The 14,543-nt window shown below is 43.6% G+C and overlaps 1 protein-coding gene and 1 pseudogene across 3 annotated transcripts in view; both read left to right on the plus strand.

Moving 5' to 3' along the window:
- LOC146204963 (uncharacterized) overlaps window positions 1-14,543 on the plus strand; it is a 193,706-nt pseudogene that overhangs the window by 133,315 nt on the left and 45,848 nt on the right.
- The window catches only part of alpha-Spec (alpha spectrin), a 91,905-nt gene that overhangs the window by 35,597 nt on the left and 41,765 nt on the right, over window positions 1-14,543 (plus strand). For 2 of the 3 annotated variants that reach the window (XM_084589646.1, XM_084589647.1), the window contains exons 25-30: window positions 5,249-5,485; window positions 6,862-7,043; window positions 7,878-7,977; window positions 8,859-8,900; window positions 12,535-12,683; window positions 14,027-14,216. In XM_084589646.1, coding sequence (XP_084445772.1) covers window positions 5,249-5,485; window positions 6,862-7,043; window positions 7,878-7,977; window positions 8,859-8,900; window positions 12,535-12,683; window positions 14,027-14,216 — 900 coding nt within the window. The remainder of the gene's footprint in view (window positions 1-5,248; window positions 5,486-6,861; window positions 7,044-7,877; window positions 7,978-8,858; window positions 8,901-12,534; window positions 12,684-14,026; window positions 14,217-14,543) is intronic. The other variant, XM_084589648.1, reaches the window with a different exon arrangement.

Consider the following 14,543-nt stretch of genomic DNA (forward strand, 5'->3'; position numbering starts at 1 on the left):
TGGAAACTCGTTAAATGATGTATATGATGCCTTACAGTAGTTTTCCGCAAATAATGCAGCATCAGATTCAGGTCTCTAAGCAAATAGCAGTATTCGGTGAACAGTATCTCTTGCTGGGCTAGTTGGTGTGACATTGCGTTAAACCAAAGGAAATACAGCGCTAAGTTTTTAGACGAACCACACAGAAAGACGGACGGGACAGGCGCTAACTCCAACTAATGGCGATTTCCACTGGTCGATCGGAGCTGGGCACCCGAGCCGACCTAAAGCGCTACAGAGCGAATCAGCCTTGATCGACCAGCGGAACGTGTAGAGCGCGCGGCGGAAGTAACGCTGAACCGGTTTCGAAAGTTGTAGCCGCATCCCAGCGCCAAAATGTTTGCGGTTGATAAATAGGCAGGAGTGCGGCCCTCAACAACTTGCTTTCTCATTTTTTAACGCTGCAGACGTTTTTCGATAGACGTACTTCGACATATTGCCGCAAAAAAACTGTGATGCCCAGTGTCCTCTGCCGATGTCGCTGAAACGGTCAAAAACAGCCAAAAGAATCCAGCAGCATCCGGAAGTGACCGCGTCAGCGACTAGAACTTCCGGCGAGATCCGACTTCGGTCGGCGGATCGAGCTGGAGCGTCTCGAGCTGCCCCAAACAACCAGCGGAATACGCGCAACCCATCTTGGTCGACCAGTGGAATTCGAAATCGTCGTCCCGGAGCAAGAAAACGTGCTCCGTAGCGACCAGTGGAAATCGCCATAAGTTTATTGAAAGATTCATGTGCACATATATAACCCGAAGACAGTGAACGCTGCGCAGACCCTAAAGTAAGAAGGAAAAAAAACCATTCAGAAAAAACACCCTAAGGTAAAAAGCAGTATTCAAGTGTTGACTATTTTAGAAATGTTTAAAAATTTGAGAACTTGAAAAAAATTGAATATATGTTGCCAGGAAAAGCAGTGTATGCTGTTACGTACACTCACTCTTATTCTCGATAGCACTACTCCGGTTGCTAGCATATGTCATGCGAATGGTGAAGTGACTGCATCCACAAGCTCTACCTTCAGCGTCTGTGGTGTTCGGCGTTTCGCAGAGAAGCACCCAACCTAGCATGCCCTCTGTCTGAAGCAACTAGAGTTGCCAGCCAAACATGCACATCTAACTTAAAATTTCCACATTTTCATTACAGATTTAGGAGAAATTGAGTGTGCAGGTAGAACTAGATGTGAATTGCTCGTTAAATAAAAATTTCACCATGAGTGAGGATGCAGCAAGAGGAACCAGATAGCATCATTGCTTGTTGCCGTCAAATCTCCTCCGCTGAGGGTGTTACGAACAAGACTTACACTTAATGCCCAGAATCTTTGAAAGTAACTTGCAACTTTATATAATGGCAGCAGTTAAAAAGTATAGATATGAGTAACGAAAGAGATGGCCAGGTGTAGGAGGTTGTTAAAGGAAATGGTGCAGCTGCCGTTAAGGTGCTAAAACTGCCTTGAAAATTGCTGTGCACGAAATGCATTGCTGGGCTTGTAAAGCAAGTGGACTTCGTGTTCAATGACACTTGAAACAGCAATACATTTTATAAAGGTCGATTTGGATATCAACAAAAAACAAAACTGCTTTAAAACAGGGATGCTAGCCTTTGTTTGGGATGGTGAAACAACAAACAAGAGTTTTATGTGCTTCTGGGTGTGCAAGCTATGTTTGTGCATCCAAGGGTACATGTAAACACTAGTACGTACTACAGTCGAACCCGGTTATATCGAACCCGGACATATCGAATTTTGGTTATATTGAACTCGCGACATATCCCCTTGAAAATCCCATGTAAAAGTATAGGAAAGCCGCGTCATATATCGAACTCAATTTCACCGGTCGTTCGATATATCGAACTCCGCACCCCGCACTGGAAAGTGTGCCTTCCCCAAAGACGATCACATCACCCTTGGCCGTTTGCCACGTGACATTTTCAAGCCACGCGCGGAAAGAATGAGAGGGGACAATTCGGCGACAGCTGGTCTGGGCAGCGCCGCACCCATTCCCCAAAGGCGCGGGCATCTGCAGTTGTCATTTCCCGCGCGCCAACACATGACGTTTGCAAGCAATGTGCGTGGGTGTGCCCATTCTTTTGCTGAGCTATCTCTCTCCTTCAGCACGCGCAACGCATGCGCCAAGCTAGCTCAGCCCGTTTTCAGACAGACGTCGGACGCTTTCTCCAGCGTGTGTTGCGAACCCTCTACGTGCGGCAGCGCGGCGGCGGACGTGGCTATGGCGCCTGCAGATGTTAAGCAGCGCCAGCTCTGTTTTTTTTCGCGAGAGTCATTCTTTCCTATTGTTAAGGTGTACGCGTGGCGTAGCATAAGATATGGCGGCTGCGGACGTTAAAAAGCGGCAGGGATTTTTTTTTTTTTTTGCGGGGATGTTTATTATTATTTTTTTTTTTATCGTTTATCCTTGCATCTATGAATCAGCGAAAGCACGCGGTCAGCTGCTGTGATCATGACGCCCGCCCCGGCGTGATAAATCGAACCAGGCTTGTGCAATCAAGCCATCATGGGCGCTCTGCCAAGTTCGCTCTGCGCCACCGCAGGAGCTATAAAAAGATAAACACGCCCTGACGTTATCGCTGCATCATCTTGGCACGCTGCCAGTGAGCTGTGGATGAGACACCGAAACGGACTGACGCGCGCCATCGACATGCAAGCGAAAATGGTCGCGATTTCCTGCCGCCGCGGCGACACAGAAACCTTGTTTTGAGCTGCCGCAGTGGCTCGAGCAGCGAGAGGGACGCAGTTCCAACAAGTTTGAAAATTTTCGCTCTGTCGCTGCCGCTCGTCGCTTGCATGTGAGCGAGCTAGCCTTAACGCTTTTTTTTTTTTGTTTTCAAATTCTCGTGTGCAAAAGTGGAGGGTGGGTTCATTATGCGAGTGGGTTGATTACGCGACAAATACGGTATCGTTTTTTCGCATCGTAAGTGCTGTCACAAGCCGATTTCTGTATATCGATATATCGAACTATTTCGCGATCCCCTTCGAGTTCGATATATCCGGGTTCGACTGTATAAAAATCTGTTAATTTTTATTTGGTGTACATGGGTGATCCTGCTGGCATCCAGTAGTTCCCCATTTTATTGGATATGTTCTTTGGCGAGTTGGGTTCATGACGATGGGAAGGTATGTGCGCAAAAAAGACGATCACGAGAGAAGAGAACGGGACGGGAGGGTACGAGCGCAAACTTCAACTGATGTTTATTCGAAAGGGTGGCATGCTTACATAGTTTGCCAGTACAGGCTCAAAACTGTATCAAAGCATATATCGCAAAAAGGTGACAATAATCGCAAGCAGAGGGGAGGCAGGAGCAAGTCATGGTAAGGTGCCTTCGAGAAAACTCTTTTCACTAACATAAAGCTTGATTGACGTGTCATTGATACAGTCTGCACCTCTTTTATTTATGTAATATGCTTCAACAAGTTCACCCTTTCGAATAAACATCAGTTGAAGTTTGCTCTCATACCGTCTTGTCTCTTCCTCTCTCGTGAGTCTTTTCCCATCCCCATTTCATCGCATAGCTTGCAATCGTATAGCTGCTGCACTTTTCTACGCAATTAGTTTATTGTACAGTAAAAGCTCGTTAATTCGACATCAACGGGACCTTGAAAAATTGTCGAATTATCGAATGGAGAGAAAAAAAAAAAACGAAATGAGCCCCTGGATGACATACCTTTATTTGGTAAAGAAGTTAGTTATCACCATCTGTTTTTTCGGGCGAATTTGACTGGCGACAATAGCGCTAATCGCTTCCAGATGCTTCGTGCCATGCGCACCATCGGTAATCTGTTCGCAGAATTCTTCCAGAACGGACAGCGCTTCTGCGGCTTCTTTAACCGTGCGCTTCGACGGCGGGGGCAGCTGTTCACCATCATCTTATGAATCGTCGTTGCCGATACTTTTATCTTCCTGAATTGTGTCGTCCTCAGTCAGTTGTCTGGCGACTGCGACGCCATCATCGATGGTGATGTAATCAGCAAGCCGCCGTCTGCAGTCTTTTCCTTTTAGCATTGAAGCTTTCACTGTCGAACGCCTCCAAGATGCTCTTTTCATTTTTGACATATGTGGCCAAGGTTGTTCTCTTCACTCCATACTTGTTCATCACGTCTTGGCATGAAACGCAGTCCTTGATCGCCTTCAATATTTGCACTTTTGTGACAGGTCCTTCGCTTCATACTTCAGCCGCTTTGCTGGTGTCTCCATCGCAGCAGCACTCAGCGTCAAGAGCACTCTATACACACACGCAGCACAGTAAACACGTAGGCAAAGCGTGACTGTAGATGCAAAAAGCACGCGGCGACGACACACGCCGAGGCGAAGCTCGACGACTCCATTACGCAAAGATAGGGCTAGGAAAGAACGAACTTCCGGCTGACCTCTCTCCCCTCGCGTCATTCTGCTGATGGCGATGACAGTGCGGATGGCGTGCGCTGCCCCCCCCCCCCCTTTTTTTTTTTGCCAGCTTCACACTAGCGCCGCTCTTGGCCTGTCTTTCTTTTTCTTTCTTTTTTCTTTTTTCTTTTTTTTTACCCCTTCCGAAGTGAAATGCGAAATGTCGGGCTACGGGGCTATGGAGCTACGTCGAATTAACCGACACACGGCAAAATTTGGTCGAAGTAACGAGAGTTTTGCCCCATAGACTCCTATGTATAATTGGAGGGACCTCGCGTGCACGTCGAATTAACCGATTTGCCAAATAACGGGGGTCGAATTAACGAGCTTTCACGTACTACACAGCTTGATGGCATCAAGAATTGCAAATCATGAGACCTAATCAACTACACCATTGCTATGTCCAACTGTTTTGTCTACGAAGCCATACCATGCTTGTTTCACATGCACTGATAGTATACGTCATCTGTGAAATAGGCTGGGAGAGGCCTGTTGTTTGTGCCAGATCTCCGTGCGAAAAGTGTTAGTAAATGTCCATTGTGTTCCTTTGCGTGCATTTCTGTGATATTATGAACATTTGTAGTTTTTGGTTGTTGGCTTTTAAACAAGTTTTACCCTCGAAGTGTTTTCATGAATTACACTATCTCGTGGCCTTAGATTGCTAGCCTGCTGATGTTTTTTCTCCATCCCTTTGCCTGAAAAGCATTAAGCTAATAGATACCTTGTAACTGTCAGCCACTTGTCTGCAGTTGACGTAATGTGCTGTTAGTTAATGTTGAGGCCATTTATGCTTGCCATTCATGTGGTTGCAGGACCTGAACCAGAAGTGGCAGCACCTGCAAGAGGTGACCCAGGAGCGTGCTCAGCAGCTGGGCTCAGCACACGAAGTACAACGCTTCCACAGAGATGTGGATGAGACCAAGGACTGGATCCAGGAGAAAGATGAGGGCCTGCTGGCTGATGACTGTGGCAACGACCTCCGCAGTGTCCAAACTCTTCAACGCAAACACGAGGGCCTCGAGCGAGACCTGACTGCTCTGGGAGACAGAGTGAGTCGCCAACTGCCAATTTTTCCAAATTACTGAGGCACACATGTTAACGTTTAAAGCAGTTTTTGTATTGCAAAGGTCTGTGCAATCTCATTACATTGAAACCTCGTTAATTCAAACTTGATCAAGGCTGAAATTATTTCTAGAAAGCGACGTTGGGGTTACACTTAATGGTTTCTCTAAATGGTTTAAATGTGGGGAACTCTCTTTGAAAATACTATACGGCTCCTATGACATGGCTATGAGGGAGGGAATGGGAATGGTAGTGGCAGAGGATTAGGAGGCTGCCGGAAACACCATGACCAGGTTAGAGGAGGGCATGCACTGTTGTACCGCCGCTGGCCATGGAGGCACAGGCACATTTGGTTCTTTGTCCGAGTTCCCTTTATTGGTCTGCCCACCACCATTGCACAGGAAACAGACTCGTCGCCAGTGCTTTCCACTGTCCCTGCTAGCAACCCACATGGCAGCAGTGGGCACATGCCACTTGCCCAGTCTTTTTTTCTTTAGGGCACTGGCTCTAAGACTGCTACTCTTGCATTTCGTCGATTGTTTACTTGCTTTTATGGCCTTCTATGCATGAGAGCGGAGGTGAAACACAGCTGCACCGTGTGCTGTAGTCATCAATGGTGCCTCGCACATGGCATAAGAGGGACAGCTTATACTGTTGAGAAATCTATCTAGTAAGTGTTGCCATGGATGTGTGGGTCCGTCTGATTTAGCTTAGCCTGGAAAAGTAGTGCCAAGTTACCTACTTTGGTTCCAATTAGCCGCTCAAATTGACTGTAAATTTTTTCTTTGTCTTGTTTATTTTTTGCTGCTTTTCAACATGAACTGTATTTGAACTGTTTGTATTTTGAACAGGAAAGACAAGGACTGCGGCATTTGCCACATTGACGTACTGTCGGCTCTAGAGCACAGTGCAATTGTATCAAGTATGGTTGCTCGTTGCGATTGTAGACGTTCCCCCCCCCTCCCCCGTTCATTCTAGACGTTCATGTCAGTTCGAGTTTTATCATCAGGAGAATTTTGCATGGTTCTGCCAAATTTCCGGCAACTTGGCATTAGCTAAAAGATGGTCAACTTAATGAGTCTTCAAATACATGGGCTTCAGTGGAAACAAATGCTCTCAATGCAATAAATGCTTTTTTGCTGATATCCTCCCTATAGAAGACTGTTTTATTGTTTTCATGCAACATATATTTGGACTCGTCTAACATCCTTTGAACCAATTTTCTGCTCCCTTCAAGTTGATTGTGTAAAACACAGCAGTCAGTGGAAAAGCCAGAGGTCTAATGTCGTTTCGAATTTGGAAAGCTTGCATTATGGAACGGTGACCAAGCCATTATGGTGCTGTTGCTTTTCACTGTTTTCAGATTCGCCAGCTGGATGACACTGCAGGACGCTTGGTGAACACGCACCCCGAGTCAACTGAATCCATGATTACCAAGAAGCAGGAGATCATTCAGGAGTGGACACGGCTGACTGCCAAGGCCAAGGCACGCAAGGAGAAGCTGCTAGACTCCTACGACCTCCAGCGGTTCCTCGCTGACTACAGGTGCAGTGTCTAGTGATCCTTGCATAAAACATCACTACTGGGGACAGTAGGGCTCAGAATGGCCAATGCAGGCAAAGCTGCATCATCCAGTGATGGCTCACCTGGTTAGAAACCAAGGAGCTTTGCATGCAAGCACGTACAGGCTGGCGCCTTTACGTGAGTTACTGTTTGCTCAGGTGTTTTCCGTGAGATGCCACTGTGGGAAGCACAGTTCTTATCTGCAGGGTATGAACTTCACTTCCTGGTGGCTGCATAGAGAGTAGTTTTCTGCTATGAGACTGCCAGGTGTCAACCTTGGCGTTGCTTTGCCCGTTGGAACGGTATACATTAGACATCGCATTTCCTCACAACTCTAAACATTTTCTACATAGAAGGTTGGTAGTTGCTGATGCAATGCGCATGTCCGTCGTGAAAAAAAACTTGTTACTTTTTTTATGCTCTAGCTGTGTAAAAAGCATTCATTTTTGCATAAAAAATGCATTTTACTTTGCGATTTAAAACTTGGCACTGTAGACTTTAGTTTCAAGCACGCTCTGTAAATGCAAAAAAAAATAGTTACACCACCCAAAAACTACCACTTTTCCTGTGGGAAGGAAAGTGTTAATTCCTCATGTCTTTGAGAGTTGCTTATGTTGAGATGGGCAGGCAGGGGAGGGGTGGGGTGGGGGGGGGGGGGGGGGGGGTGTTATAAATACACCACAGAACACACCATTAGTGCTCCAGATGAGTGTGTGAATGACTGTGCCCCATTTTTCGAAAATCTGAGCATAATGCCCAATTTCATCATTGCTCGTCTCGCCTTGTCATTCAATGTTTTTTGCTTCTCGTTGACAGAGACCTGACATCATGGATCAACAGCATGATGGCTCTAGTGTCCTCTGATGAGTTGGCAAATGATGTGACTGGTGCTGAGGCTCTCTTGGAACGTCATCTGGTGAGTTTCAGATGTACCATTTTCAGGGCGCACATGCTGTGGAAAATTGTAACAGATACAGATGATGTATCATCAGAATGTGGGGAATGTTTGCTTAGGAAGATGGTAATCTTATTGATTGGTGTTGCCATTAGACCTCATTATTGTGTACTGTGCGTGAGTGACTTGCACATGCATACTCTGTGTGTAAGCATCTAAATTATTTGGATCTGATTGTGTTTGTCTGTTTTTTCTTCCAGTCTGTCCTCTGTGTGCATTTGTGCGTGTGTGACTGCAGTTGATTATTAGCCTACGGTAGGGATTCTTTTTTTTTTTTTTTTTTTTTTTTTGAGATTATGCAAGTGCAAGTAACATGGAGTAAGCCAACAGTAGTATAGATCACAAATTGCAAAGGCCATTGGCTGGCTTTTTAACAATTCGCCAGAAGTTTCTGTCCAAGACACCTGCTCTGGCCACGGGCGTCTTTCCTCGGGAACTTGTGGTATATATTTTGTGCAGAAATTCTCCACACGACAGTTGCTTGGCAAAACATAAAAGAATACTGGTATATTGTTGACATCTTCTTTGTTATGGTTCTGTTAGAACACAAAGAAGACAAAAAAATTAACGAGCTTGCTTATTTAAACATGCTTAGATTTTCCAAGCTATACAATATTGGTCCGCGGTAAGCCGTAATGTTTTGCTTTTAAGGTTGTCAGGAGCATAGCTTAGTTTTGGAAAAATATGCTGCTGTGTTTCTTGGTAGCTCTTGTTTGTAGAGTTTGCAAGGTGTGCTGTGAATTTCTTGGTTTGTCCTTCAGCGCTAACCTTTCCAGTCTTACTGCTCTTTTTTCTCTTTTTTTTTTTTCGTATTCGTCACGTTGTTCTCTCTCTCATGACAGACGTACCGCTCTGAAATAGACGCCCGGTATGGCATTCCTCAGGTACATCCACTGCTCTCTTCGGCATTCTCTCCAGAGGGTGAAATTTTTCACAAGGAGTGCCTTTGATGTGCTTACTTACCCCGTACTTCAGTTCATTGTTGTGCTATCTGCAGGATGAGCTGCTCCTTTGCTTCTCTTTAAGAGGCTGTGCTAAATTTGTTTATTCACTGTGGCTTACATTCCCCAGAGTTTCTTTTCTTTGTTTATTTCTAATATGTGTGTCAGCTTTCCTTCTTCATTACTGTGTGTGGCCGTCGTGTGCTTTACTTACTACTCTCGGCTCAAATTGTGTTCTGCTGACCTCACGGTTGTAAGTGTTGCTGCATGGAAGCTGGCAGGCACATCTGGAAATCTGCTCTGGGAAACCTGCTGGACAGCATTTCATCAGCGGTACCTGTGTGGGTCTTGCCTTGAAGGGCGCACAGTCGTGCCTTACCTTGTTTGCCTTATCGCTAATTTAGTAGCACGAGGTTCTTTCAAGCCTTCGGTGGCTCTGTAAGTCATTCATTAACGCAACGCTTAAAAGTTTCAACTTTTTTCTTTTTTTTTTTCTTTTTGCAAATTAACGTGAGTGTCCTTTGCCACTATGGTTACGACCATAATATTTGTACAGTCAATGCTCTACTTTTGCTTCGGTGCACTTCCTTTCGTCTCTCTCTCTCTCTCTCTACTTTTTTTTTTCTTTTCTTTAGAATTGCCATAGAACGCTAGTACTGGCTGACCTGGCATTTACTGCCTAGATAGAATGCTTCTAATGCTCTACTTGGGCTTGGGGTGGGTTTAAGTTTTATAGTACTGGTTTGAGACTGTTGGAAAGTTTCCTCTTGTTTAGACATATTATGCATCAGAATTGCATGAATTTGTGCAGTTGATCTGGGTGGGGGGTTGCTATCTGTAGTTGTAGATTTCGTAGTTCTGAAGCATCAGTGGTTATTTCCTTTTCTTTTGTCTGGCCGCTTTTATTGTAAGCTAACATTTTTAACCAGAGTGGCATGTTTGTTGTATGGCTTTGTTTGTACCATGTCTGCACCACTTGCAGTGTGCGCCAGCTGTTCATGTCTGCACAGCATGACTGGAGTTGTTGCACTGCACTTGTGCTGGCAAAATGAAGCTGTGAAATATTTGAACTTGCTTGCCTTTCAAATGCACCTTCTGAAGGGCAGTACTATAGTGTATCTTGTTGAAAAAGAAAAGCGGGAATTTATAGGCCTCAGCCATGTGTAAAAATTGTCTTGCAACCAACAGCCTGCCTGTCCACATTGTGTGTGTATATATAATATATATATATTTTTTCACGGGTGTTGAGAAGTTGAAATAAGTTGAAATGTGCGGCTTCATATGCTGGCTGTTTCTTCTTATTTAACAAATGGTTATGTAATGATTGTTAATCAGTAATGTAGAACATCTGCAATATTGCAGAGCACAAGTAGACTCTTCTTGATGAATAATAAATGAGCCAAGTTTCATTTTTCGCTTCTTTATATTTTTAATATGTCGAAGTAAGCAACTAGTTGCATAATATTCCATCACTTGGCTCTAATTTTTATACAGGCTTGTTTATAACATTTATTCTGTGCAAAATTAGTGTTCCTGATATATAAAACCAGTGTGGTGTTTTTGTTTTTAAACATGAGACCATGCATGCATCAACTGAACATGCCGGATTCTTCAGGAGGTGCATTTTTAACATGCTTTTTGTGTTGTATTACATTTTGTATGCAGCAATGACAAAGTTTGAGGTTTTGACCCTGTGTTGTAATCATAGTTTCTTGAAAACTAATCAAGACAGAGGCATTAGTCCAGCTATGTCACTGAGAGATAATTTTGTATTGATTAGTTTTATCAAATTTTTGCACCCTTTGATTCAAAGTATTCATCTTTGTAACATTATATAAAGTGTTTGTTTTCAGTTTTCTTTATTTCATGAAAAAAGGTCTTCGATCTGAAAAATAAGTTGTAGCCTTGCCTTGTTTTTTGTTCCCATAATTTAGAAAGAGCCTGGGGTCATGTTCAGTAAACATCTGTACGTGAGATTTGTTACTATGTGGCCCCTGGTGTTGCCAATACCCTTTTTTTTTTTCTTGAGGAGGGAATGGAAGTTGCCCTGATGCCCCTGTCTTGGGAAGGCAAATGTTGATCTTTTTTTTTGTGTGTGTGTATGTGTGTGTTGATGAAATGAGGCACTGGTATCTGGCTCAACAGGCACTAAAAATGACATTTCAGCCTATAGTCCTAGTTTTCTATTCATAAGGGGTCATATAGATGAAATTCGGTGGCACTTATCACAATGCGATGCACGTTGAGATGAGTTCATTACATTTAATTGGCTCTTGAAATATGCTCTATCATCACATTTACTTGCATAGAGCAGGATATTGGTTTTATTGCAGACACCCTGTCAAATGATAAGTTCACTTCCAAGTTAGACAAGGTGTCCTGACTTAGTTTTACACGTTAGTCTCCATGTGAACTGCTTGGTAAAGCCTGTTTTTAACAGCTAGTGGGCTAGCTGTAGGCTGAAGGTTATTTTTCCCTCTCACTCAAGCAGAAATAGAATTTTAAAAAATTTGATTGTTAATTAATTTGTATGAAATTAGTATTGGCATTTTGAGCTTTTGAATCTTTTTGGGGGATGGTTTTTCAAGTCACTTTAAATACGTTATCATTACAATACAATAAATTAAGCATTGAGCTTAAATGTCATCTCTCGTGCCTGTGTGGTATGGATATTAGAGACCCTGCAACACGAACTGAATAATGCGGTTAGCATCAGTCATAATACCGAAATTTAAGTATTTAATTTGTTACAGAAACTTAAATGCTACCCCTGAACCGTGTTGCCCTGAGCAATGATTTTCAGCAGTGAATATGACCTTTCTTGTAGCAATGTGTGGGTGCCTTAGAACTGGGTAAAATTTTGAGGGTATTGCAAGTTTGTTTTTTAGTTATCCTTACTGTGGTAAATTACGTTTTAATGCACTGCTGGGCTGGGATAAAACTCAAAACACTTAGATACACTATCATTCCAATGCCAGTGAAATGATTCTTTTAATGCACTAGCGTTAAGGGCCTCGTTTTTGCAGAAAATGGTGTCTAAGCGAATATCGCGGTTATGGCTCTGGCAGGTGGTAGCCAGCAGGTTACATGGCCACGGGGCTTTGTAGGTATCGTTGGCTGATCTTTCACATAATTGGGCTGCTTAGTATTGTATGCTGATGAATATGTGCGAGGTAAGAGGCAGAATTTAGATTAAGCGACTAGCAAAGAGGATATATGCAAGCGAGGATTCACAAGAGCCATTAACAGCTTCGCATTGTACCTTTAAAGGCGGAGCTGAAGTGTGGTTCTTTTAGCGTGTGAGCCAGAAGTATACTGCTGGTTAGGCCTCGAGGGAATTCTTTATGACACACAGTGTTGCAGGGACCCTTTGATTGTCCTCTTTTTAGACTTTAACTGGACACCAGGCATGGCATTCAAAAGTTTTTATTCTTGTACCTAATTTATAACTTCTCACTTTGCAGAAAGTAGTAGTTCTTCTAATGTCGCTGTGTGGGGCTTCATTTTTCTGTGCTGTCTTTCACGCGTGTAATTGGAGTAGTAATTACATGTGTTGATCTTATGGTGTTGTCTGCAGGAGCACCGCACAGAGATCGACGCTCGTGCTGGAACCTTCCAGGCCTTCGAGATGTTTGGACAACAGCTGCTTCAGAACGGCCACTATGCAAGTGTTGAGATTCAGCAGAAGCTTGACATGATGACTGAGGCTCGCAAAGAGTTGGAAAAGTGGGTTGCCCTTCTAGATAGGCATAGATTTTTTTGTCTTTTGCAGTTGGAATTACCTTAAAAGAAAAAAGAAATTGTGTGTGTGTGTGTGTGTGTGTGTGCGCGTGCGTGTGTGTGTGCGCGCGTGCGTGCATGTCAGAACAGTTACGTTTTAGTTTTTTTTTTTTTTTTTTTTTCTGTTTATAAAATAGCAAGGAGTGAAAATAGAAATTTTATTTCTGACTTTCTTTTCCACAGCTGCATGCCTCCAATATGAGGTTAGAGTTCAGCTGATAGGATTTGTCTGTGTAAATACAGTCGTGCCTTGTTAACAAATCGTCCATAACAAATTGCAAAGAAAGGATCCCTAAAAAAAAACAAAAAAAAAACACACACTAAGGGCTGCTTTTTTGCATGGCGGTGGCCAGTAAAGTTCAAACTGGAGAAGTTTTGGATCTACCAGCCCATTGCCTCGAGCACCATGAGGCTTGAAATAATGTTGTGACTTGACATGGCTAGTGGCCTATTATAGCTTAATGGTGTATCATGGATACATCAGTTAACTTCAACTGTTCACATACATGACACCAGCATTCAGTCGGCTGAAAGTGACTGAATCTGGCTTCTACTTTGCACCAGCTGGAAAAAGTTTTCTTCCCAGCCATTCATAGAATTGGAAAATGGTAAGGTGCATTGACTCGGCAACTTCACACTGTAAAGCACGAAACCACAAATAAAATAGTCATCACTTAAATCATTTACACTTTTTATAACCGTGTTCAACTGGCCTGCACTCAAATTGTGGGAAATTAAATATCTGGGTGGGTCAGTAGATTTTGCTCTCATCACTTCGTATTAACACAAAAAATGCATTGGCCTCAATAAGTTTTGTGCATTTCCCCTTTGTTCATTGTCTGGGTTGAGAGTTTTCATATGAATAAGGGCATTGGTCCGCAAAAAAATTCACCATAATTTGAGTTGTCCATTTTAACAAGGCACAACTGTACATTGCTCAGCACATGGGTGTTAGTGCTTTCCGAAAACCTGTGCTGAAATGGGAAATGCAATAATGTCCATGTGCTATGTAGAGTTGGTGCACATTGTTAAAGGTTTTAACCCAGAGTCCTCTACTATGACATCCCTCAAACCCCTTCTGCAGCTTCAAGATGTTTAGGGTGATCAGGGTTGATGCTTTCCTTTCTTTTTCCCTCTCATATATGACTAATTTTATTTTGGGGGTATTGGGGGGGGGTTTGCCTTCTCATTATTGAGTTCTGTTGACAGGTAGGTGCTTTTACAGCTGCAGCATTGCCTTTTCCATTCTTTGATTTGTTGATGGAAGTTCTGTACTTTAATTTTGGCAGGGCCTGGATTGCACGACGGGTGAAGGTTGACCAGTGTCTGGACCTGCAGCTCTTTTACCGTGACTGTGAGCAAGCCGAAAACTGGATGGCTAGTCGTGAAGCCTTCCTGGGCTCTGATGATATGGGTGGCGACAATGTGGAAGCCCTGATCAAAAAGCATGAAGACTTTGACAAGGCCATTGGTGCGCAGGTAAGGCATTACTTCTCGTCAGTTGTAGGATTGTTTGGTTAGGGCGAGTACTTGTGATCACTTTTAAGTAAAATGAATGGTGAAGCTGGTTGATTTGCTGGATGTGGCTTTTGCTTCGAATGTTAGCGATAATTCAGTTTGCATTCGAGGCATTTAACTTGGAGCACTTAATGAGCCACAAATTTTGTTTTTACCGCAGATACCCATTTGCGCGGGTGTCTATGCGTGCACTTGGTGACCCGCATTTTGGCCTTGACTGGTATCATGCAAGATAGTCATAGTTAAGCTCGACTGCTTTGCTGAGCATTATTTCTTTAACTTTTCCAG

The sequence above is a fragment of the Amblyomma maculatum genome, chromosome 1, assembly GCF_055883805.1.
Source record: "Amblyomma maculatum isolate TAMU_Amacu chromosome 1, ASM5588380v1, whole genome shotgun sequence".
NCBI lineage: Eukaryota > Metazoa > Arthropoda > Arachnida > Ixodida > Ixodidae > Amblyomma > Amblyomma maculatum.